The sequence below is a fragment of the Lampris incognitus genome, chromosome 16, assembly GCF_029633865.1.
Source record: "Lampris incognitus isolate fLamInc1 chromosome 16, fLamInc1.hap2, whole genome shotgun sequence".
Lineage (NCBI taxonomy): Eukaryota > Metazoa > Chordata > Actinopteri > Lampriformes > Lampridae > Lampris > Lampris incognitus.
This window is the reverse complement of record NC_079226.1, coordinates 7826519-7853808: the sequence shown is the minus strand read 5'-3', so window position 1 is coordinate 7853808 and position 27290 is coordinate 7826519. Positions and strand designations below refer to the sequence as shown.

Sequence of the window (27290 nt, the reverse complement as noted above, 5' to 3'; positions counted from 1 at the left end):
TAGCCACACCTGGACTTCAGAGGAGGGGGTGGAGAGTGCTGTCTTTTTATGTTTTAATACAACAGACGAGGTCAAGGTGGAAGCTTTAACATGTGTTGATGTGCGATCTAACCTGGGTGAGTGTTTTCGTGACCGTGGAGGAACATGATTAAAAACATCTAAATGGAGACATAGAATTCTATCAAGGGATTTACACTTTAATTTAACGTTCAATTAAAATGAACTACATACATGTATGGTGTTGGGAGTAACTGACAAAATTTAACCTACCTGTGGGGGAATAGAACATCTTTTTTTTGTTTTGTTTTTTTAAGAGTTTTGCCAAAATATCACTCATTTAGGGGGTTGTTCTTAAAGAGGTACTCGGCCTGAAACAAAGAAAAAAAAACAGTTACACACACACACACACACACACACACACACACACACACACCTTTTCACCAATGGCCTGGTCAAAATTCACTAGTAAGAAAAGTCTAAATAATGCCTCAGGAATTCCCTCAGAGGCTGTTGGAATTGACCTTTTGTAAAGTACCAACTGACACATCTATTGACTCATCAGCACTTAGCAGTCGTCTCTAGGTCCTCCAACATCCGACCGCCCACTAAAAGTAATGGAGAGCAGCAGGGGTGCAACATGCAGTAGATAATGCCAGATTAATAAGAAAAAGTGTTGTCGGGGAAACTGTAAGACAGATTAATGTTATCCTGATGGAGGCCAAAGTGTTTTGTATTCCTTTCTCAAACCCAACCTTAAGAAGAATCTTCTGTGGCTAGTGTGTGGAAGATCACACTTTAACTTCATGAAAAACATCAGCAGGCCCATCTACATTTGCTCGAAGGCAAGTTAACTATATACAACTCGGTCTATTCACCATGTTGATGTGACATTGAAGTAAAAAAAGAAAACGCTGCAAAAAATTCAGTTTAGTTATTGCTGTGATGTTAAATAGACTTTCAAGAAGAGTTCACTGCAAAAAAAAGACCAAATTATCAAGGTATTTATGGGCGGCACGTTGGCACAGTAGTTAGCGCAGTCACCTTACAGCAAGAAGGTCCTGGGTTCAAACCTCGAGGTAGTCCAACCTTGGGAGTTGTCCCGGGTCATCCTCTGTGTGGAGTTTGCATGTTCTCCCCGTGTCTGTGTGGGTTTCCTCCAGGTGCTCCAGTTTCCTCCCACAGTCCAAAGAAATGTAGGTCAGGTGAATCGGCCATACTAAATTGTCCCTAGGAGTGAATGTGTCGGCCCTGTGATGGCCTGGCGGCCTGTCCAGGGTGTCTCCCCACCTGCCATCCAATGACTGCTGGGATAGGCTCCAGCATCCCATGACCCGTATTCAGATGAGTGGCTTGGATAATGGATGGATGGATCAAGGTACTTTATCTTCTTTTAATTTTCGAAATGATGTCAGGATGTTTCTGTTTAATGTGCTGACCCAACTAGCAGATAATATTGCTTGTTTCTAGAAAATTCACTTCTGTCATGAAAATAGGATATATATATTTATAGTAAATGTGTAACTTTATTGACGGCTGATGATTGCTTACAGCATGAAACAGGTTTGTGCTGTCTCATGAAGAATTTACAAATTTACTTGAATCACTGAATTGTGTGTGTGTGTGTGTATACGTATATATATATATATTGGCCCTAATGATGCCGACCTTGGCAAACGGATTATCAACGACAACAACTCGAAGATGCATTTGCAGCAAGGTCTGCAAGAATGATCAAGGCCTTAAAATCCATCAGGCCTGAATGAAATGCTTGGCGTGGAGGGGAGCAGCGCAGCACACAGGATCTACTCCTGGTGAGACGCAAGAGGAGCCTGGCCTGGAGACACACTGCAGAGCCCAGAACCTCCATGTGCTAAGCTCTCTGGCTCCCAGCAGAGTAGCTCAGCAGAGTCGAATCAAGTGGCCTCCAGTAAGCCAGCATAAAGAGTGGCGCCAATTTGACGAGGACACAGCCAGAATCATCATGTCAACAGCAAAGGGAGATGCAGACAGACGAATTCTGACGATGACAACCATCATTGTCAGTTTTGCAGCAGAGAGGTTTGGTGTTGAAAAGGGCAAGACTACTAGACCCAACTACACTACGAACCGAAGGGCAGACAAGATCCACCAACTATGGCAAGAGCTTCACGTTCTGGCAAGGCAGTTCAAGGTAGCAACCGAGGAGGAGAAACCACCACTGGCTGAGCTCTGTTACATCATCAGGAAGAAGCTCATGATCCTGTGCAGAGCAGAATGGCACAGGAGACAGAGGAGAGAGAGAGACAGGAAGCATACTGTGTTTATAGCTGATCCATTTGGATTCACAAGGCAGCTGTTAGGGCAGAAGTGCATCGGTTGTCTTGCCTGCTCTAAAGAAGATGTAGACCACTTCCTGCACAACACTCTGAGTGACCCTGATCGAGAGCAAGAGCTAGTGCTCCACAGAGACCTTTTGAACATATCAGCGCCCACAGTGGAGTTCAACACCAGAGAGCCCACCTGGAAGGAAGTCCAGGAGGTGGTTACTGCAGCCAGAGCCAGCTCTGCTCTGGGACCCAGTGGAGTACCCTATAAGGTGTACAAGCACTGCCCAGAGCTCCTCAGTATCCTCTGGAAGATTCTGCGGGTGATTTGGTGCAGGGGAACTGTAGGGGACCAGTGGAGGCAGGCAGAGGGCTGGAGTGGTCAGATCAATCTCGCTCCTCAGTGTGGAGGGGAAGATCTTCAGTGTCCTATCCAGAAGGATGACAGACTTCCTCCGTAAGAATGCCTACATTGATACTTCGGTACAGAAAGGTAGCATTCCTGGAGTTCCAGGAGTTGTCACCCAGCTGATCAGGGAAGCGCACGAAGGGAAGGATGACCTAGTTGTGCTTTGGCTTGACCTTGCCAATGCATACAGCTCAGTACCCCAAAAGCTGATCGAGACTACTGTGGACCGACACCATGTACCCAGTAAGATCAAGGACCTCATCCTGAACTACTATGGGAACTTCAAGCTTAGAGTCAGTTGTGGGAACACGACATCTGACTGGCACTGGCTTGAGAAGGGGATCATAACTGGGTATACCATCTCAGTTACACTTGTCACCCTTGCCATGAATATGGTGGTCAATGCAGCTGAAACTGAGTGCAGTGGCCATCTGTCCAAGACTGGCATTCGGCAGCCCCCCATCAAAGCCTTTATGAACAATATCACTGTCACCACATCATCGGTGCCTGGTGGTAGGTGGATGATTCCAGCGCCCGGAGAAGCTCATCTCCTGGGCAAGGATGAGTTTTAAACCAGCCAAATCCAAAGCCATGATGATGAAGAGGGGGAAAGTGGTGGACCGGTTTTGTTTCTTTCTGGATGGCATTGCAATCCCATCCATTACTGACAAACCAGTCAAGAGTCTAGGCAAGGTCTTTGATTGTAGCCTTAGAGATACAGCGGCAATCCAAGTAACCATCAAGGAGCTTGGGAATTGGCTCACCACAGTAGACAAGTCTGGCCTACCTGGCAGCTTCAAGGCTTGGATTTACCAACATGGCATCTTACCTCGAGTCCTCTGGTTTACGAGGTAACCCTGTCGACAATGGAGACCTTGGAGAGGAAGATCAGTAGCTACATCCGAAGTTGGCTGGGTCTGCCACGCAGCCTTAGTAGTGCAGCACTGTATGGGAGGAGCAACCATCTCCAGCTCCCCATCAGCAGCCTTGACGAGGAGTTCAGGGTTTCTCGCACAAGAGAGGCACTGCTCTATCCGCACTCCAAGCAGTGGCGCCAGCAGCCGTAATCCTGTATGCACCGTGCGTACAAGGATCTGTATGCACCATGCGCTATTAGCCAGTGACGTTAACACCAATCATCGGCCTTCAAATGTATTTGCGTCAAACGGCGTGAGTGAAAAAAAAAAAAAACCAACGAACAAAATCATAAAAAATGTACGTACAGGATTACGGCTGCCAGCGCCACTGACTCCAAGGATTCTAGAGTGGCATCAGCAGACATTAGGGTGCAGACGGGCAGAAAGTGGAGAGCCCAGGAAGGCCTGGCGATAGCAGAGTCTCGGCTGAGACACAGAACTTTGGTGGGCACAGTGGCAACTGGATGGGCAGGGCTGGGAGCCATCCCACAACCTCGCTATGATAAGGCCCATGGCAAGGACAACCACCATCTAGTCCTGGAGGAGGTGTGGATAGGTGTCGAGGAGGAAAGGACCAGCAGAATGGTGGGCATGCGGCAGCAGGGAGCATGGACAAGGTGGGAGGGTGCACTGGAGAGGAAGATATCCTGGGCAGATATCTGGCCACAGCAGATCAAGTTCATAGTACAAGCTGTGTATGATGTTCTGCCTCACCCAGCAAATCTCCATCTCTGGGGCAAGATTTATTCACCATCATGTCCTCTGTGCCCTGGAAAAAGTTCATTCGAGCACATCCTCAGCAGCTGCACATCAGCCCTAGGGGAGGGTCATTACCGCTGGCGACATGACCAGGTTCTGAAGACAGTTGCAGAGGCCATCTCCAAAGCGGTGGTCAACAACAAGCAAGCCCGCAGACATAGAAACATTGCCTTTGTCAGGGCTGGTGAGCGGCCTCAGGCACAGTCCAGATCAGCAGCCAGTCTCCTCACCTCTGTGTCAGACTGGGAGCTGCAAGTCGATTGGGGGGGGGGGGGGCAGCTCAGGTTCCCAGAACACATTGCGACAACTTTGTTGAGGCCTCATCAACCTCTTCAAAAGACGTGCTCTATAGAGCTGACGGTTCCCTGGGAGGACCAGATGGAGGAGGCAAATGAGTGGAAGTGGTCCAAGTACCAGGAGCTGGTGGAGCGGTGCCGGAGGAGAGGCTTGAAGGCACGTTGTGAGCCTATTGAAGTAGGGTGTAGGCTTTGCTGGCTGCTCACTGTGCAAGCTCTACACTCTACTTGGCCTCACTGGGGCTGCTAAAAGGAAAGCCATCAAGTATTCCAAGAGGCTGCAGAGTGCCTCCAGATGGCTTTGGTTCAGAAGGAGTGATCTGTGGGCCAATGCTGCTGGGACACAAGCCAGGGCCTGATCAACCCTGGCTAGGTCACCTGAGAAGAGGGTGTATGATGTTGAAAGACCCGCAACATAAGTGAAGGGGTGTGAATACTTTCCGGATGCACAGTCCGGAAAGTATTCACACCCCTTCACTTTCCGCACATTTTGTTATGTTACAGCCTTATTCCAAAATGGATTACATTCCTTTTTTTCTCATCAATCTACACACACTACCCCATAATGACAAAGCGAAAAAGGTTTTGTAGAAATTTTTGCAAATTTATTAAAAATAAAAAACTGAAATACTGCATGTACGTAAGTATTCACACCCTTTACTCAGTACTTGGTTGAGGCACCCTTGGCAGCGATTACAGCCTCAAGTCTTCTTGGGTATGAAGCTACAAGCTTGGCACACCTATATTTGGGGTATTTCTCCCATTCTTCTCTGTAGATCCTCTCGAGCTCTGTAAGGTTAGATGGGGAGCGTCGCTGCACAGCTATTTTCAGGTCTTTCCAGAGATGTTCAATGGGGTTCAAGTCTGGGCTCTGGCTGGGCCACTCAAGGACATTCACAGACTTGTCCCGAAGCCACTCCTTCGTTGTCTTGGCTGTGTGGTTAGGGTCGTTGTCGTGTTGAAAGGTAAACCTTCGCCCCAGTCTGAGGTCCTGAGCGCTCTGGAGCAGATTTTCATCAAGGATATCTCTGTACTTTGCTCCATTCATCTTTCCCTCGATCCTGACTAGTCTCCCAGTTCCTGCTGCTGAAAAACATCCCCACAGCATGATGCTGCCACCACCATGCTTCACTGTAGGGATGGTATTAGCAAGGTGATAAGAGATGCCTGGTTTCCTCCAGACGTGACGTTTGGCATTCAGGCCAAAGAGTTCAATCTTGGTTTCATCAGACCAGAGACTCTTGTTTCTCATGGTCTGAGAGTCCTTTAGGTGCTTTCTGGCAAACTCCAAGCGGGCTGTCATGTGCCTTTTACTGAGCAGAGGCTTCCGTCTGGCCACTCTACCGTAAAGGCCTGATTGGTGGAGTGCTGCAGAGATGGTTGTCCTTTTGGAAGGTTCTCCCATCTCCACAGAGGAACGCTGGAGCTCTGTCAGAGTGACCATCGGGTTCTTGGTCACCTCCCTGACCAAGGCCCTTCTCCCCCGATTGCTCAGTTTGGCTGGGCGGCCAGCTCTAGGAAGAGTCCTGGTGGATCCAAACTTCTTCCATTTACGAATGATGGAGACCACTGTGCTCTTCGGGACCTTCAAAGCTGTAGAATTTTTTTTGTACCCTTCCCAGATCTGTGCCTCGATACAATCCTGTCTCAGAGGTCCACAGACAATTCCTTTGACTTCATGGCTTGGTTTCTGCTCTGACATGCACTGTCAACAGTGGGACCTTATATAGACAGGTGTGTGCCTTTCCAAATCATGTCCAATCCATTGAGTTTACTACAAGTGGACTCCAATCAAGATGTAGAAACATCTCAAGGATGATCAGTGGAAACAGGATGAACCTGAGCTCAATTTTGAGTGTCATAGCAAAGGGTGTGAATACTTACGTACATGCAGTATTTCAGTTTTTTATTTTTAATAAATTTGCAAAAATTTCTACAAAACCTTTTTCGCTTTGTCATTATGGGGTATTGTGTGTAGATTGATGAGAAAAAAAGGAATGTAATCCATTTTGGAATAAGGCTGTAACATAACAAAATGTGGGGAAAGTGAAGGGGTGTGAACACTTTCCGGATGCACTGTGTGTGTGTGTGTGTGTGTGTGTGTGTGTGTGTGTGTGTGTGTGTGTGTGTGTGTGTGTATATATATATATATATATATACATATATATCAACACAGATTCAGGGGAAAAAAATTGATTTGATATATCTCCCTTTCACCCTTTTTCAGATGGTGTGCGTCTTCATCAAGTTTGGGTCCTCTGCCAGAAGCCTGGGAGTATGAGAGTTCTGCGCAGTATCTTAGCTGTTCCTAGGACGGCACTCTTCTGGACAGAGACCGATGATGTTGTTCCTGGAATCCCCTGGAGCCACTCTCCCAGTTTGGGGGTCACAGTCCCTAGTGCTCCTGTTACCATTGGGACTACTGTGGATTTCGCCTTCCATATCCAATCTAGTTCTTGGAAATACCCTTGGTATTTCTCTAGCTTATCATGCTCGGGATTGCTACATTGATCACTACTGCTGTCTTTTGTTCCTTGTCGACCACCACAATGTGAGGTTGGTTAGACAGCGCCTGCAGTCTTGAAGTCCCACAGGATCTTAGCTCTGCCATTCTCAACCACCTTTGGCGGTGTCTCCTATTTGGACTTGTGGACTTCCAGTCTGTATTCAGTACAGATATTCCTGTACACAAACTCTAGTGACTTGGTTATGCCTTTCGGTGTACACTTTCCCAAATAGCATTTTACACCCTGCTACTAGGTGCTGGACTGTCTCAGGGGCATCTTTGCACAGCCTGCATCTTGGGTCTTGTCTGGTGTGGTAGAACCCTGCCTCAATCGGTCTGGTCCTGAGTGCCTGTTGTTGTGCTGCTATGATCAAAGCCTCTGTGCTGTCCTTCAGTGCAGCATTTTCTAGCCACTGATAGGATGTCTTGATGTCTTCTATTTGTCAAAGGTACATCCCATGGAGAGACTTGATCTTCCATGATATATGTACACACATTAGAGTTGAGTCGGTTTCCGGTTTGCCTGTCCAGTTCGGTGTACGATCTTAAACGAGTTTGATTTTATGCAAGCCCGGATGCTTTCTGTCAGAAAGCCCAAGAGGCAAGCCAATTAGAAGCATGCGAACACTCTCATCACACAGAAGTTCAGCTCTGGCAAAGTAATCATTGCTGGCTGACATAAAATGCATCATCTCTGGTACGCCAGCACAGGAATGTCACCCCAGACACCAGATTTAAATTTTGGGTACAATGCAAAATACAAGAGAGATTTACCTGGTGGTGATAGGCTTAATCACCACCACCATTGTGTGAAATCGCTTGGCAAGGGCTTGAATGTCATGGACACTCATTTATTTATATGTTAAGGTCCCACACTCTAGCTTTAATGTAAACACTTCAGATACCTGTTGCTGCTGTGGAAATTTTACACTACTAATACTGACTGCATATTTGAACAAAAAGAGATACTAATACAGATGTCTAACTTGTGAATAAATGTGATTTGTTTTATTTACAAGATGTATAGTGTCATTCCTAAAGAGATTCATATCATGCAGATTATTTACAGATTATTATAGATTACACCATTGTCAACCTTACACTTCTAGGGTAAAACAAGTGAAAATGCGAGAGCCTCAGTTCCTTCCCATTACTTTTAGCCTGGCATACTTCTTTTTTTTAGGGGGGGGTGGATTTTTCCCAATTTTTTCTCCCCAATTGTACCTGGCCAATTATCCCACTCTTCCAAGCTGTCCCGGTCATTGCTCCACCCCCTCCGCCGAGTCGGGGAGGGCTGCAGACTACCACATGCTTCTTCCAATGCCTGTGGAGTCGCCAGCCGCTTTTCACCTGACAATGAGGAGTTTCGCCAGGGGGTACACATAGCACGTGGGAGGATCACGCTATTCCCGCCAGTTCTCCCTCCCTCATGAACAGACGCCCCGACCGACCAGAGGAGATGCTAGTGCAGCGACCAGGACACATACCCACATCCGGCTTCCCACCCGCAGACACGGCCAATTGTGTCTGTAGGGACGCCTAACCAAGCCGGAGGTAACACAGGGATTCAAACCGGCGATCCTCATGTTGGTAGGCAACGGAATAGACCACTATGCTACCCGGACGCCCCCACCTGGCATACTTCTTTATATTACACCAACAATATGAGAAAAGCTGTCGAAGGCAATGACTTCATACGAGAAGACTATTGGCAATTATTTCTTTGACCCTTGAACAAGTCTGTTTTTGGCACTCCAGCAAGGAGCAATGACTGATGGATAATCTTGCTTGCCTTCTGACGAACTTCTGACTAACTAATGAACCGTTGTTCAGTTTTCCCTACACAGTTCCCTTTGAACTGAGCATTTATTTGTTTGCTCCCTACGGTTGGGAATCTTACTTAATCTTACTGCACTTCGAAGAGAACTAGTAGGTGATCAGAATGCACCCATAGACAAGGCAACGTGTAAACACCACACTTCTTATTAATGTTTATTGGCAGTTGGCGAACCAGCTTAGTGATGCATTACCGCCACCAACTGGACTGGGGTTGCTACACTCTCATTCAGTCTAATGCTCCACCACTCAGAGCGGCTGCTGAGTACAGTGCAACACTTAGTGGTAAAATTCGGTATACTGGTTTGGTTCGGTCTTTGGCTTAATATCAAACCGGTTTGAAAATTTTTACATCGGCCCAACCCTAATATACGTAAAAAAGAAAGATTATATTAAATCAGGTGTCTTGTTTAACGATTTCCTTTCCTGTTTAGTGAAATTCCCTATAAAGTAAGTCTTTTAATCTTGAAACAAGTACACTTTCGTGAAGCAAGCAATAATATCTGTCAGTGAGGTAAGAAAATTGTATTAGCAATAGCTTGAAATAGGCACATGAGAATCAAAACAAGGCTTAAACTGGTCTTTTTTTGCAGTGAACTCTTCTTGAAAGTCTATTAAACATCGCAGCAGTAACTAAGGAGGCAGGACTTGGGGGACTTTGCTAATTTTTGTTACTCAGATATGAGCTCTCCTCCTCTAACAGTATAAAAGCCATTTTCATACCAGGAAATCCAGCGGGTCCTCTGGGCGGGTGCTGCAGCACTGGATTAGACCCTGCGTAAGAGTCGGCATGACATTTTTCATCATGTAGTTTCTCAGAGGGAGGGACTGCTCCTCCAAAAGTTTTTCCTCTTGCCTTTTCACCTCCTCTAGGTGCTTACTCTGGCAATATGGACACATTAAACACAGATTTCATTCTCCATGTTACGCCATTGTGTGATAAATAGCACACATTGTTCAACGCAGAGGCCTGATGAGCCCAGTACAGAACCCGCCTCAATGTGAGACTGGGTCTGTTACAACAGTGTAAATGACAGGGAAGTCATATGTGACTGAACCATGCATAACTCGGACACAAGTGAGCACCCACAGGCAACCCATGTGTGCGCACATATACACACACACACCTCTTTATCAACACAAATCATCAAGTGCAGAACCTTTTCGTGTAACCCTTGCGACGTTCTTCTCCAGACCTACACACACACCAAACAAACACACTTGTCCCTCTACTCCCACCGACTTACCCACTCCTCCCAGTGTGCAGCGCTGTGTGCAGCCTCCTCAGTCTCCTTCCTCGCCTCTTCGGCTTTCTCTTGCTCCTCCCTCCTAATCCTGTCATCAGCTCTTCTCCTCTCCTCCTCTAGCTCCTGGCTCGAGGGGCCATAGTTTCTGGGCTGACCAACCACCTGGGTGATCCTCTCCATCACCAGCAGGTAGTCTGAGTCGTCACTGCTGGTGATCTCTAGAAACGAGACGCCGTAATTTACACTATAGATACTCACTCAAATGGACACCATACATTGTGGGAAAACAGTAAAAAAAGTGATTATTTTAAATTACCAAGAGGAGAGACAAAACATTCATTGCAATGACTCAACAACTCAAGTGCGACTCCCTAACCCGGATTCTGAAACAGTGAGGCTGCAGAAAGCAGTGAAGGCTTTGTTATAGCTTTTAAATGCGCATGAGTGTTATACTGTGCTCAAGGGATTTGTGTGGAAGAATACAGAGCAGCATGCTCTGGGGATTACCCTCACCCCTCCTTATCAACAAATAAATCACAGACTTATCAACAGGTCTGTGAGCCCACCTTACAAAAGGGTTCCATGTACAGTACCTATATGCTGAGGGACGATGGCGAGCTCATCAAAGTAGTTGAGCACGGTATCCTCCTCTGTGTTGTTCTCCCTGTAGTTGGCCAGGCACTGAAGGAACCGGTCCTGGGAGTAGGAGGTTCCCTCCACCAGCCTCTCAGGGAGGTTCAGCACCCTCTCCTTCAGGACGGCATCTGTGGCGTCCAGGCAGAATGCGAAGTCTGTAGCACAAAGGGAAGTTTTTAAATATACTGTACTCCCATGCTGGGTTGAAGTTTATTCTTAACATGTAATGTGCATTTCAAAAAGTCTGTGTCCAACTGAAACTTTCTGCTGCTTTGTTTCAACTTCAGATAAATGATTATTAAATGTTTCACACATTGGAAACTGCTGTGAGAGACAGAGGGCATATTTTGGTATAAGGGTGAATGGGGGGGGGGTGACTAGCACTGCTATATTTTCCACAGGGAAAAGCATGCTTGTGGGCAATAGGTGACCATGGTGCATTTATGGTGTGCGAACCAACAACAGTAGTCAAGATCTACTACTACTTTCGGCTGCTCCCGTTAGGGGGCACCACAGCAGACCAATCGTTTCAATCTCTTCCTGTCCTCTGCATCTTCCTCTGTCACACCAGCCACCTGCATGTCCTCCCTCACCACATCCATAAACCTCCTCTTTGGCCTTCCTCTTCCCTGGCAGCTCCATATTCAGCATCCTTCTCCCAATATACCCAGCATCTCTCCTCCACACATGTCCAAACCATCTCAATCTTGCCTCTCTTGCTTTGTCTCCAAACCGTCCAACCTGAGCTGTCCCTCTAATATAATCATTCCTTAATCCTGTCCTTCTTCATCACTCCCACAGAAAATCTTAGCATCTTCAACTCTGCCACCTCCTGTCTCTTCATCAGTGTCACCATGTGTTTATATACACACACACACACAAACACACATATATATATATAAAGATAGATGCACACATATATATATAAAGATAGATGTAGGATTTTTTTTAATGCATTTCAGTACAAGCTTGTTTCGTGCATCGCGCACTCATCAGCTGCTAATGTGATTAAACACAAGTTTAATCACATTAAATATTTAATCACATTGGCATCTGATGAGTGTGCGACGCACGAAACAAGCTTGTACTGAAATGCATTAAAGTTATTTTCCTACGTCTATCTTATATATATAGATATATATACATACATATATATATACATACATACATACATACATACGTATACATACACACACACACACACACACACACATATATATATATATATATATAATGCTGGAGCCTACTCCAGCAGTCATTGGGCGGCAGGTGGGGAGACACCCTGGACAGGCCACCAGGCCATCACAGGGCCCACACACACATTCATACCTAGGGACAATTTAGTACGGCCGATTCACCTGACTTACATGTCTTTGGACTGTGGGAGGAAACCGGAGCACCCAGAGGAAACCCACACAGACACGGGGAGAACCTGCAAACTCCACACAGAAAATGACCCAGGACGACCCACCAAGGCTGGACTACCCCGGGCTGTGAGGCGACCACGCTAACCACTGTGCCGCCATATATATATATATATATATATATATATATATATATATATATATATATATATACACATAGCCTTACACACCATCTCAACTGCCACCATAACAGACCAATAACCTTGTATAAACCCCTGCAACTGTAACCCTGGAGATTAAGAACACAGGTCACCAACAATACCCTCCATGGAAGAGAAGACGGGAAACCAAGAACAAAGCAGCACGGAGAGATGTTAGCCAGTTAACAGAGGTGCAGAAAGGTGTGATGAAAGACAGGCCCTAGTTGAAGAAGTACAGCAGGCTGTCCATAAGTGAGGCCCTGGAAACTGCCAAAAGGAGGCTCAAAGCTCTGGCCGCCAGGCTGAAGAGATACACTAGAGAAGCAGAACCCAAAATAGTAAATAGCCTGTTTCTCAAAGAATCATCCAAAGTGTGCTCCCAGCTGCAGAGTAACAAAGGAAAAACATCAGACCCACCCAGTGCAGAGACTGAGCGATACTGGAAAGGATATATGGGAAAAGGCGGCATCACACAACACAAATGCCCAGTGGCTGGTGAGCCTAAGAGCACACCACAGCCATATCCGAGAACAATCAATCAGTCAAGCTGCATTTTATGTAGTGCTTTTCTAGCTACAACAGCCACTCAAAGCACTTTACAAACTGAGGTCTATCTGGCACTGGAATGAGATTGGAAGACGATGACAGAGGCAGTGCAGTCACTTAACAGTCAAGCCAAATCAATTTTATTTGTATAGCCCAATATCACAAATTGCAAATTTGCCTCAAGGAGACAATGCAGTCGATGATATACTAAACAAATATTGGTTAGACGAGAATTTATAATAAGTCATTTTTTTTCTCTTCGATCACTTTCAAGAGACCAACTCAAGGACAATCACACAGGTAACCATCAAATGTGGTATATACCAAGGTGATGTACTATCCCCACTGCTGCTCTGCATAGATCTGAACCCCCCCCCCCCCAAGTCAGATCATCACAAAGAGTGGATATGGATACAGGTTCAGAAGTGGAGTTACCATCAGCCACCTCCTATATATACATGGATGACATCAGCTGTGTGCTAGGAATGAGCAAGACATTGACTCGCTTTTCCACCTCACTAGGATCTACAGCAATGACATCTGGATATCATTCGGACCGGACAAGTGCGGTCGAATGGTGGCAAAAAAGAAGAAAGGTGGTGAGCACTGTAGAGGTTGAATTACCAGATGGAAGGATAAGAGACATACAGGACAGTTACAAGTACCTCGGTATTCCACAGGCAAATGGAAACCATGAGGAGGCAGCAAAGGTCAGCTACAGCCAAATACCTCCAGAGAGTGAGGCAGGTCCTGAGGAGCCCGCTCAGTGGTTAGAATAAGATCCAAGCCATCAACATATATGCCGTACCAGTCATCAGATACCCAGCTGGAATAATAAGTTGGCCAAAGGAGAAGATAAAGGCAACAGATATCAGGACTTGGAAACTCGTCACTGGTCAGACAGACCTGGGATAATGTGTTTGTTGTGGGGAGGGATCTTGGACTTTGCATCCTCTGATTCATCCTCTTCATCTAAAAAAAAACCACAATAAAATAAAAAAGTAGCATTTAAGATAATGTAGTTGCAGTATAGGACAGCATTAAACACAACTAACATTTGAACCTTCTGAGCATCTAATTTGGTTCTATTTCAAAATTTCTGCCCCAACAGGGCTGAATTTTCAAGGAAGAGTTTTCATCAGATCAGTTCGAACATATGAGTGTGTGTACTGTATGCATAGATGTGCAAACATCCAAGTGTTTATGTACAGATAGCGAATTTTAATCAAAGGGATGTTCACTTTCAATTCAGTCAACTGGGACAGAATGTGTCCCATTCTGAAAGATGTCGTGAAAAAAGAAATAGAAATGCATTCTTGTTAACAAATAAGTGGCAGCTACAAATTCCCTTTCACACAGACTAAGCTGAAAGTAAAGTGACTGTGTCGGCCATTTTGTGTCAGTGCCTCACCACAGAAGAGCGCCTTGGCCTGCTCATAGGTCTTAGGAAAGGCATCCAGCACAAAGCCCTGGTTCCTGCATGGTATGGACTTTAGTTTGTCCTTCATTACTCTGATCACAAATTGGTCTTCCAAATACCCTGATGGAGAACAGAAATCATGTGATGAGCTGTCTCACGCATTCCACCATCCTGTTCACTGATCAACATGTAAACGTCATAGAGATCCTTCTCTTTAACAGAGAAAAAGCATTCCACTCATCTCTAGTATTTTGTCATTGTTTCTATTGACAAAGTAGGGAAGGTATGGGGGACAGAGTAGAGTGGGCACGATAGTTTCAACGCAGAGACAATTCATTACTGATGGGGGTAAATGTGATCTAGAGATGCATAACTTAACAACTTGATAGTATATATGCACAATTCCATCTTGTATGTATTTGAATTACTCAAGGTGTGTATTTTCATTAAAATTGTGTTTATCGATATTTGCCAGTGTCCTACATATGTGTACATAATAGATACAATGGGTGAAATGCATAGCTTTAAGCTACTACATGGTTCAAATTATTATATCAGTCATGATATCGTTCTCCAACACTCTATAGCTTTCCGTGAGAAGGTATCCTTTGATTTATGTGCGAGGATTGGACCTTCAGCTAACTAATTTTGATGGAATGAACCACACTGGGACTTGAGAATGAAAAATTAAGATTTTACAGTGGGTTGGAGCTAAACAAATGTCTCGGACCACATATAGTATGGGTTTGATGTCATTAAATGAGAGATGGTGAAACGGGTCACGTGGTTCTACTGTACCGCCATTGTGTTCCATGCTGTCGTTCAGGGTGGCGAGGAGCTCCTGGGCTTCAGCTGCCGAGTGTTCGTACTCTGCCTCAGGGTCCTCATTCATTACAACAGCTCCCTAATGATAACAATAACAAGGAACTGAAGTGTGAGTCTATTTGAGAGTTCATTCATCTCTGACATTTGTAATGTGTCTGACTGCGCATGTCTGAGGAGCAGCTAACCAGGTGAGAGATGGTCTCGAAGATGGTCTCCTTCAGTTTGATGTGGTGCAGCTTGTAGTGTTTACAGAGCTTCTCAGTCACTGTGCTTTTCCCCACTGCAGGAGGGCCAAATATGAACAGGCGGATAGGCTAAAAAGAGAAAAACACCAACCAATGAATAAATACACCACTGTCTGTTTAGAGGGAGCCCATCTTTGGGACCCAACAATCTAAAATGAGGCTCTCTCAGATAAAAGCAAGAAAACATCTATGAAAGAGTCCTATTATTTCCACGACGAGGAAAACATGGACAGAATCACAGAATGGAGACATAAAAACAAACCTCTCCTAATTTTATGAAATGGTTAAAAGGTGAAAATCAGCTGAGAGAAACAGCTATTTGAGATGGTCTGTTTTCACATGCACCATGATATGAAAATTGTTAACTAAGGGTGCTTAGACTCACTTTACAAACTACATGTTCCACTTCATCTTAGAGAGGCACTGTGACTAAGCAGAGCTCTAGTAAATCCTAATAAAAATGCATGGAAGTTCAAAAACCCTGGAATGTCATGAAGGTGAGTGTCGAGATGGGTGACGGTTGCGGCCTATTAAAGGTTCCAGCACTGTGAAGGAGGACTGACCAAATTTTAAAAAAAATCACTTTGAATGTTCATAGGACATGGCTGAAAATTCTTTTAAATCGGTCCAGTGGGAAGCACGTCCAAGGTTAGAGAGTGAACAGAGTCGCAGTCTTTAACTAAACTAATGGGATTCAGTGCCACCTTCCACACTAGAAACCAGCATTAATCTGCAGTATTTCTGCATGTTGTTAATGCCCAACAACAAAAAGAAAACAAATGCAATTGTGGCTTTTCTTGTTTTCAAGGGCCACGGGGTCATGACGATTACACACCTCATAGACAACCGTGTAAACATGCAATTCACAGAAGATAAAGAAACGAGACAAAAAGTGCAATTCCAGGCTTTTTCCTGTGACTGACCAAGGCATCCATACATGTAATATATGTGTTTTGTGGGGACTTGAGTCCTTTACATACCACAAGTCCCCTGGTCTGCCTGTACTCCTGCACCACCAGCTCCATGTTCTCCACCAGGCCCGTTTCACACACCCAGCGGAGTGTGAACAACTCTTTGATGTGGACGGCCTCCGTACGCAGGTTGAGCAACATGGAGTCAATTTCCATTTGCTGTGAGGGAAAAACAACTGCATTACATGTTCCCCTGAGCACTACTGAGCTATGCTTTTGTACTGTTCAGTATCAGCTCTAAAGAGACGATGCTTGGGTCAAAAATGCACAAGAAACTGAATTCTTGATATGCAGGGTTGAGAGACATACAGTCAAGTCCTGTGTGAGGAAGGCGTCCTCTTCAGGAACTCTCTGGATCTTCCCTGGCCCAAGCACACGGGATATAGTCTGGTAATGAAAAGACGAGTGCATTAATCAATTTACTGCATATCAGACTAGCGAGGAAAACAATTACTAAAAGTAATACTGTGCATGATTTTGCATTAAATCAACTGCAGCCGCGGAAAAGAAGGGGCTGAGCAAAATTTGAAAAAACAAAAGTAGAATAAGAAGACACTAATCTGGAAGATTCCCACACAAACAGGGTGTTTTTAGATTACTGGTGATTCTTTGTCTTGTATTTTTTTGACCTTGTGATTTCTCTAAACGTTTCATAATAAAAAGGATGAAGTAATCCAAGGAGAGCTGTGGCGGAGCCAGAGCGGGGGCATGGGGGCGGTCGCCCCAGGGCCCACAAGGTCGGGGGGCCCCGTTTGGAGCCCTGTTGCCCAGTTTACGAGCGTCCGTGAACGCACCGGGTCTCGGGACTCCGACGCATTCAGTGACACACTCTTAAAGTCGGCTAATGATAAATAAATACAGTGCAGTACGGGGGCCCCTATACATAGATATTAACGGCCCCTATAAAGGCTATAGCCTTTTTTACGACTATTCATGAATGCATCAGAGCTGTGATCCAGCTGTGGCTGGTTGTGAGGTATAACTGCGTCACACTGCCAGAAGGGGGAGTGAGTAAGCATTTTTACACTTGACAGAACTGGACAGTTTTATGAATGAATTTGAGGGAACTTCAGAATGGAGAAGAAAAAACATGAATCAGGCTCATTCAAACGCAAGAAGCAAGAGGATGAGATGAGATGAGATGTCCGCTAGTTTACAGTTTTTGAATCTTAAAATGACTATCACAAGGGCTCATGGAGAAGCTCCGCCCCCTTTGCGCTGAGACCCAGGCTCCGCCCCTGAAGGAGAGACACTGACAAGTTAGCAGAGAGACAGAAAGGACGAATAGCCATGTTGAAGGAAGAAAGGATATCCATGTTAAAATAACTCCTATCCCTTCTCAAATCTTTTTTTTTTTTTTAAAAAGCAAAATGTAACAGGCACTACAGAAATCCCCTATGCTGAAAACCCAGCTACACACCTTCACAATGTCCTCCAAGGTGCTGTTGGAATTATCCACGGCCAGCAGGTACGAAGGCTTTGGCTTACGGTCGATCACATTCTGAATGACGCTGCGAATTAAAGAAATTAGAATATCTGGAGTGGTTAAAAAGAGACGCTCGAGCCTCACAATTTCTGTGCCTGTCCCTACAGTGTCCTCTAGATGTCGCCCCTCACCCGTGTTAATGACCTGATCGTCTACACCTACTTATGAGTGAATTTGAAATTCCCCGGATGTCTTGGCTTGACGTCACCCTTGTGAGTACGTTTGTGCTCTGCTGCAGTAAGTCGGGTCTAGTGTTGGACTGTGCTGCTCCCCACCTCAGCTCTAAATAAAGCAGCCGGTGTCTTTCCACAACAACGGGCTCTGGTGTCTCTCTCTGTGCCGGGGTCCCCATTTTCTGCCTGCCCTGACATGACATGACGGGGACGTTTCAGGCCTCTGAACTCTGTTCGCCTGCCTCTAGTCGTGTGACCGACTTGTGAAACGTTGGTAGCCTATAATGAGCTACCAACGCCGATGGCTGGGTGAGACGTGCCACCAGTGCCGAGACAATGTCCGTTTCCAGCAGCGTTCTCTCTCGTCATTCGTTTACTGTCCGAAAGCACGCTCAACTTTTTTTTTATTATTGAGTCAACAGTGTATGTAGGAATTATGTTCAAGTGTGGAAGTAAGTCAGAAAAGGCATCCAGACTTTCTTGAACTTGTCTCTGTTACCCTTTAAGGCAGTGATGTGCAGCCAGGGGAGGCAGGGTAGGCAGTGCCTCACCCAGGCTAGTAAGAAAAAAAAAGAAATATCATGATAGTTACACATCTATTTATTTATTTTAACTTTTGTTAAGATTGCTGTAAAAAAAATAATCATGTAAAACGTGCTGTTTTCTCAATAAAAGGCATGCCCTATTCGGGATGGCTTGCTCCCAAAGCTAGCATTGGTGAATGCAGGCTGCTGAGGCAGAGTCTGCTTGCGCCTCTCTCTGGCACAAATATAGTTCACTGCCTACCCAGCCATGGACCTCACTGCACCTTACTGCCTTAAGGTAAATTTGATCTTTTCCGACTTAAGATGAGACATAATAGCCATGATCCATCTGACGTGGGTTGGGGGTCTTGAGGTCTTCCAAGTTTAGAGTATTAGGTGCCGAGCTAGTAATGTAGTAAAGGCCACAAATCTATACTTGTTAGATGGCCAGTCACAGTCTTCTGGTCTCACGCCAAGTGTGGCAGTTAAAGGATGTGGATCAATAGTTGTACTGAACATTTTGCTTAAGGCTTTAAATATTGCTGACCAAAACGTAGGTCGACCAGGGCATGTCCACAACATACACAACAAGGTAGCTGGTGCATGTTCACACCTGTCACACCATGGGGTCAATGTTGGGGTAAATTTTGGCCCGCCCAATGACTGCTGGGATAGGCTCCAGCATCCCTGTGACCCTGAGAACAGGATAAGTGGTTTGGATAATGGATGGATGTTACAGATGATTTTATTTCATTCTATCTGCCATGAAAAACAAAAAAAAGACAACATAAGAGTCATTGTAACAGGTAATTAAAGGCCCTGTTAAATGGCATTTGGAGCACCGCAAACTTGTGCGACATGATGTACATCTGAAGGAAACGGAACAGACGGGGGTGGGGGTGGGGGGTTCAGGAGGGGGGGGCAGATTTTGAGTGACAGCCAATCATGGCCAAGCATTTTTAGAGGAATATGGACATCCATACACTATTGGCTCATTTCAACATAATGATAGAAGATCTCATCTTCTTTCAGTCCCACGCCTATTCATTGATTGGGTATTTTTGTTAATGTATGGCCGCAAGTGCAGGATGACGTTACCCAATAAATAAATCAATAATAATAATAATAATTATATATATATATATATATATATATATAGTGTATATAGTGTATATAGTGTGTGTGTATGTATGTATATATATATATATATATATATATATATATATATATATATATATAGTATTTGGCATGAAGAAAACATTCTTGTAAACAAAATTAAATTAAATATTTTGTTGTGAATTTCTAGAATACAGTGTTACATAGATGTACATTAAGTGAAGACAAAAAGGGTAACAAAAGTGAAAGTACATTTTCATGGGACCTTTAACATAATTAGCTTTGAAAGACAGTTACTGGCGATTGAAAGTAGGAAACCAACGGTGTTTTGTACCAACCTGGCCAAATCATTGATGTGAATGGTGGGGATGACGTTGGTCCCCTCTCCGAAGACTGGTATGGCATGTTCCTCTCCCAGCCACGACATCTTGGAAGATAAAACCAAATAAAGTTAAATCAGACAGGGAGGCAGACACGACCTGAGCTACAGTCTGATGTACACAGGGATCAAATGGGGATCAGGCTTTTAGTGGAAACACCAGCCGTCTGCATGCTGAGCTCACCTTGAAGAAGAAGTGGAAGACTTGCTCTCCCATCCCGTATTGAAGTCCGGATGCCACAACGTACGATGACAACATCTTACTCTGAAGCCCAAGGCAACATGGCAGAAGTCAATACACAACGTGTCACCTGCACTTACTGCTTTCCAACTCCGTAAAAGCATGACGCCATAAGGACATGTGACACTAACATTTTTCCCCATTTTGACCACCAGCTTCTCGAGGTCAATGTGCTTTTTGAAGTTAGGATGTGCTCTTCTCCTCCGGTAGTATTCGTCAGTGAAAGGAATCTCTAAATCATCCTATCACAAAGCAGAGGCAACAGAAAACATCAGTGATCCAAGCAAGTGCCTAATTCAAAATGCTTTTTGTGTTTAACAGCAGTGTAAACAAGAAACCCTTTGCCGGGTACAGCACAAGCGTCCACTGTGATCAACAATGTGATGTGGAATGGATTAATTATGCAACTAGTTAATCTTATATATTGGATGAAGTTTTCCAAGTACAACGAAGCAATTAAATAGCAATACTGTGAGAAATAGACTGGCTTACAATGTTAATGGCAATTTGAAGCAATAAATATACTGCAAATTATCTTCTAAACCCCAGCTGCAGATTAGAGAGGAAAAATAAAGTTACACTTCCATGAGAAGCTTCGTTATATTGTAAAGTTTAAAAAAGTTGCCCAGTGGGTTTAAGCTTTCTGCCCTGTGGTCTTCATTAGAGTGTGGTGTGTGGAAAATACTGGATTTATTTGACACAAACCCCACAACACATCCTAGAAACATATTTACTCACAGGATCAACCGGCTTGCTGAGCGCCCAGGTCAACATGGTGGAGATAAGGATGAACATCTTTGGTTCACCGAAACGGGCCACCTCATCATGGAGAGCTTTATAAACAATGTATTTGGAAACAGAAAATGAAATGGCTGCATTACTACGGTGCTTTTCTATTCCGAGTACACAAAGTACTTTTACATGCATCCCATTACAGTATGGGTGGCCCCAGTGGGAAAGAGTGAACCATCTCACTTTTTGTCTTCATTTCCACAGTAGTTGGAATGGTGGATTCAACGGTGTGGTCACATTTGTTGGTGTGGGAATGTGTGATGGGGCAGCAAAGTGGCTTAAAAAAAAAAAAGCTCATGATAGCAAAACAATTCCAGTAGCAAAAGAACTACAAATTGAAGGTTCATTTTCGAATACAGCGATCCTCATATGAGTGCAAAGACTATGTGCTTATGGCAACACTTTTTTTTTTTTTTTTGCACAAAAGTGTCAATTTACCCAGTAATTTCAACCTAGGATAGACTGCCAGGTTTACATTGTAGGATAAAGCAAACGACACATGGTTTATTTAATTCTGAGAGTCATTGTCTTTGCATCAATTCTCAGGACTTTCCAAGATTGTCAACCAAGTCCTGATCCAAAGCAAGCTTGGCATTTTGTGGTTGGCAACTTAACTTTAGGGATTTAATCCACTCTCTGCCATCAGTGATATGTGAATTTGGATGTGTGACACTAATAAGGCAATCCTTTTGAAATATCCCCAGACTGAGATCCTGAACTCCTACGTGATCCAAAAGGCACCACCACTGAAATACATACATGTATTAGTATGGGTACGTGCATTGGTTATGAAGTCCTGCTTACAAGACATTTTACTTTGACACTCACCTCAATCTATCCCTTATTCATTATAGAACATCTCACCAGCCCACCCACCCTCTGCTCTGACTGTTGGGCCTTTTAAGGTTGTTTACTCTCTCAAACCCTTAAGATGGTCTTGCTGGTCGGGAGGGAAAGGTCAAAGGCGGGTTAAAAAGATCCAAACATAGAACAGTGAATAGGCTGTTTGCCTATTCAGTATCCGCTGCTCAGCAGCAACATCGGGCTATCAAGATACTTCAGCTTCTCTGCCTAACATTTGCTACATTAAGACACATCCCACTTAAGTCTGCCAACCTGTGATTGCCCAGAAGGCCTCATCAGCCTGATCGGCATGCTGGGTAATGTTGTAGATGATGACATCACAATCCATAAGATGGTTGAGAAGGTCCTCCCTTTTCGGTTGCTGGTAAGGAAACATGAAAGCAAACTTTGTGAGAACTCTTTGTGCACAAAAGGACCTTTCATAATTTATGCACTTCACTGGCCCCAATGAAAAAGCCTGTAGGCTGCACGCAGTTTACACACCGTACAGTGTATCATCACCCTACTACTTACAAAATATTCCTCATACACAGACTGTCTCTTCTCGGATTTGCTGGCAACAGTCCCAACAATTTGAAAGGTTCCCCATTTGTTGTTCAGCCGAGGCCTTGCGGGCTCAGCGTCTTCCTCATCCTCCGCCTCCCCAGCAGAAACTGGAGACGCTCCAACCACACAAGCCGACAAGAACTGCATAATGGAGAAAGTGAATGATTTGGGGTCAGCCCTGTGTTCCCTCAGCCCTGTGGACTAGCTATCGAATAGTTTAGCTATAGGTTAAGGTTAGGTAGAGGTTGAGGTTAAGTCAGGTTAAGGTAGGTTAGTTTAAATTTAGGTAAGTTCAGTGAGGGTTGAGGGGACATACGTAGGGCTGAGGGAACACAGACACACTCCTGAACAAGCTGACCAGCTGGTAATAATACCACTACTCATCTGTCTTGTGTTGCGATACACCAGGTGAGGTTTTCTATTTCACCAAATGCCTTGTGTGTGTAACCAGTCCGAGTTCTCAGCTTCTCGTCCATGTGTTCGACCGCTTAGCTTTGATGTGGTTTGACAGTTTCAAGCAAACAACAACCTGCTTACGCTTTCAAGCTGCAAACACAACTATCAGCCAATTAATCAACCTTTAATTATGTGGCACATCGTAAACAAACAAATGCAGTGTACTGGAAAAAGATGCACTGGGAAAAATACATTAAATAAAAATATACAGATTAAGAAAGATAGCATATGCAACATGAAAGTCACTATATACAAAAACAACAACAACGGGAATACTCTGGCTTTAAACCAGAGCCGATTTGGGTGAGGCCCAAATTAAAGACCTATGAAATACGCACAGGTGTTTTTGGCGACTTTAGCTGATTAGCCCATTTCTGTGGTTGAGGATGGGTGGAGCAACGTGTGATTCAAGCTGGGGTCCGCTTGTACCACCTACTCAAAAGAACCAGTAGGGCAAATTGCCCCCAGAAGTGTCAGGGAGATGTCAATCAAACAGTGTGCGCACGCACGCCCAGACAGAGCCGAGAGGCGGCCAGCTCAGCTGAAAACATCCGTGCGTGTGTCCTAGGTCCTTAACCTGCCATAACAGCGCCATAACTAACCACCTTATAACTAACCAACTTCTAACCACCTTATAACTAACCAACTTATAACCACCTTATAACTAACCAACTTATAACTAACAACCCTATAACTAACCACCTTATAACTAACCCCCTTATAACTAACCACCTTATAACTAACCAACTTATAACCACCTTATAACTAACCAACTTATAACCACTTTATAACTAACCAAATTATATCCACCTTATAACTAACCAATTTATAACCACCTAATAACTAACCACCTTATAACTAAGCAACTTATAACCACCTTATAACTAACCAAATTATATCCACCTTATAACTAACCAACTTATAACCCCCTTATAACTAACCAACTTATAACTAACCCCCTTATAACTAACAACGTATAACCACCTTATAACTAAGCAACTTATAACCACTTTATAACTAACCAATTTATAACCCCCTTATAACTAACCAACTTATAACTAACCCCCTTATAACTAACAACTTATAACCACCTTATAACTAACCAACTTATAACCCCCTTATAACTAAGCAACTTATAACTAACCCCCTTATAACTAACCAACTTATAACTAACCCCTTATAACTAACCAACTTATAACTAACTCCCTTATAACTAAGCAACTTATAACTAACCCCCTTATAACTAAGCAACTTATAACTACCCCTTATAACTAAGCACCTTATAACTAACCCCCTTATAACTAAGCAACTTATAACTAACCCCCTTATAACTAAGCAACTTATAACTAACCAAATTATAACTAACCCCCTTATAACTAAGCAACTTATAACTAACCCCCTTATAACTAAGCACCTTATAACCAAGCAACTTATAACTAACCCCCTTATAACTAACCCCCTTATAACTAAGCAACTTATAACTAAGCAACTTATAACTAACCCCCTTATAACTAAGCAACTTATAACTAAGCAACTTATAACTAACCCCCTTATAACTAAGCAACTTATAACTAAGCAACTTATAACTAACCCCCTTATAACTAAGCAACTTATAACTAAGCAACTTATAACTAAGCAACTTATAAGTAACCACGTCACTGGTGAACTTATGGACACAGTAACCACTGCGTCAGGGTGGTGATCACATTACCTCGGCGATACGTTTGGACGCGAACGAGTCAAGGCAGTTGATAAAAACACGCCTGGTGCGCCGGCTGGTCTCCTCGGAGACCCGCTCCGCCATCCCAGTTTCAGTGCTGCAGCTAGTTACTCAAACTAGTTCTAGTGTTGTGGTTTAGTAACTCCGACCACTTCTACTTTTGTTAAGTTAGCTCCCTCGGCCGGGTAGTCGTCCGAGTCAGGTCGGCGTAACCGTCCTGCTGTTGCCATGGGAGCCGAGCAGGCGTCCTGTGCGCATGCGTCGCGAAGCGCGATGTGTTTTTTTGTTTTTTTAAATTTTTCTTTATTGACACGAACACAAACGATACAGCGACGTTGCGCGTACGTACACATCAGACCAGTCGACCATACACAACCTGACACTTCTACATGCCATGGTCATAACCAAAGTAAATAAAGAAAACGAATTAACTATATTATTAACAATAATAATAATGATGATGATGCTGAGCAAAAACAAAGCACTTTCGGCAGGGGGTCAGTTTACAGAGCACATTAAGTGAACACGTCATAATGTAAGCAAGTCTGTGCTTCTGCAAATGGGAGAGAGATATTTCTCAATTTCTGCAATTAAAGCAGGAAAGAATGGTTTATTATTTAAAAATCTACTTTTATGGAAGTGAAATTTTGCAAAAAAAAAAAAAAACCAAAACAGTTATTAAGTAAGATATAATAAGTGAGATATAATGAAAGCATATCGTTAGCCTCATAGGATAAATGCCTAAGTCATTTTTGGGCCAAATTGAGATTTCTGCCTACACGTGTTCTCCTCAAGCTGCTGCATCACCCTGGATTAGTGCCTATGTCCTAAGCCAATCAGAACACTTTTTACATTCAAAAATGACAATCTGCCTAAGTCACTCGTGTGACTTGAGCATTTTTACGTTGAAAAAAATAAAGAAAAAAGTTGCACACAAGAAAGGCTCCTGGTGCTCGGCTTTCTCTCTTTCCTTATCTGGTAAGATAATTAATATTTCTTTGATTTACTGTAGGCCTAGTGTAAATGTACTCAGTGGATATGAAAATGCGTTTTTTCTTATTATCCGAAAATTGTAAAAAATGACTTAGGCATTTATCCTATGAGGCTAACGATTTAGTTCCCTCCAAAGTGTTCTGGGAAAGGTGCAGTCCCAAAATAAATGTGTGATTGTCTCAGTTTGAGTTTTGCACACAGAACAACAGGGGTTCATTGCTTTTACAAGTCTTCTCAGGTCCTGACTCGCTGGGTAAAACCTGTGTAATAATTTCAAGGAAACCTCTTTTATTTTGTTATTTATCAAAAAAAATGTACGCGGCAGCATCCAAACCTTTTTCCAACAGATATTAGTAATAAATTTACTCCAGTGAGAAATGACATATGGTACAGAGATTATATCTTGTTGGAACAAAGCACAAATAGCTCTGTTGTTATTTTTACGAGATGCAGCAAAACAGATTTTGCCAACTGGAGTGTGAGCTGCGTTCAACAATGGAGAGTCGTCTAAAGCCACAGAGGAAGGGTTTTTAAAGAGCATCTAAAGCCACGGAGGAAGGGTTTTTAAAGAGCATCTAGAGCCACAGAGAAAAGGTTTTTAAAGAGCATCTACACTCACCGGCCACTTTATTAGGCACACCTGTCCAACTGCTCGTTAACGCAAATTTCTAATCAGCCAATCACATGGCAGCAACTCAATGCATTTAGGCATGTAGACATGGTCAAGACGATCTGCTGCAGTTCAAACCGAGCATCAGAATGGGGGAGAAAGGTGATTTAAGTGACTTTGAACGTGGCATGGTTGTTGGTGCCAGACGGGCTGGTCTGAGTATTTCAGAAACTGCTGATCTACTGGGATTTTCACACACAACCATCTCTAGGGTTTACAGAGAATGGTCCGAAAAAGAGAAAATATCCAGTGAGCGGCAGTTCTGTGGGCGAAAATGCCTTGTTGATGCCAGAGGTCAGAGGAGAATGGCCAGACTGGTTCGAGCTGATAGAAAGGCAACAGTAACTCAAATAACCACTCATTACAACCGAGGTATGCAGAAGAGCATCTCTGAAGGCACAACACGTCGAACCTTGAGGCAGATGGGCTACAGCAGCAGAAGACCACACCGGGTGCCACTCCTGTCAGCTAAGAACAGGAAACTGAGGCTACAATTCGCACAGGCTCACCAAAATTGGACAATAGAAGATTGGAAAAACGTTGCCTGGTCTGATGAGTCTCGATTTCTGCTGCGACATTCGGATGGTAGGGTCAGAATTTGGCGTCAACAACATAAAAGCATGGATCCATCCTGCCTTGTATCAACGGTTCAGGCTGGTGGTGGTGGTGTGTGGGGGATATTTTCTTGGCACACTTTGGGCCCCTTAGTACCAACTGAGCATCGTGTCAACGCCACAGCCTACCTGAGTATTGTTGCTGACCATGTCCATCCCTTTATGACCACAGTGTTCCCATCTTCTGATGGCTACTTCCAGCAGGATAACGCGCCATGTCACAAAGCTCGAATCAT

The 27290-nt window shown here is 44.1% G+C and overlaps 1 protein-coding gene across 1 annotated transcript; it reads right to left on the bottom strand.

Moving 5' to 3' along the window:
* Positions 1-316: 316 nt before the first annotated feature.
* On the bottom strand, positions 317-24861 carry ak7b (adenylate kinase 7b). The gene is made up of 18 exons (XM_056296223.1): positions 24769-24861; positions 22557-22742; positions 22308-22416; positions 21138-21232; positions 20525-20641; positions 20343-20423; positions 20118-20206; positions 17901-17991; positions 16790-16867; positions 16490-16639; positions 15450-15578; positions 15238-15343; positions 14431-14559; positions 13926-13991; positions 10867-11064; positions 10274-10491; positions 9750-9908; positions 317-368 (listed from the first exon to the last, which is right to left on the bottom strand). Exons 1-18 carry the CDS (start codon positions 24859-24861, stop codon positions 330-332), a joined length of 2133 nt encoding a protein of 710 aa, XP_056152198.1. The 3' UTR covers positions 317-329.
* Positions 24862-27290: the final 2429 nt, after the last annotated feature.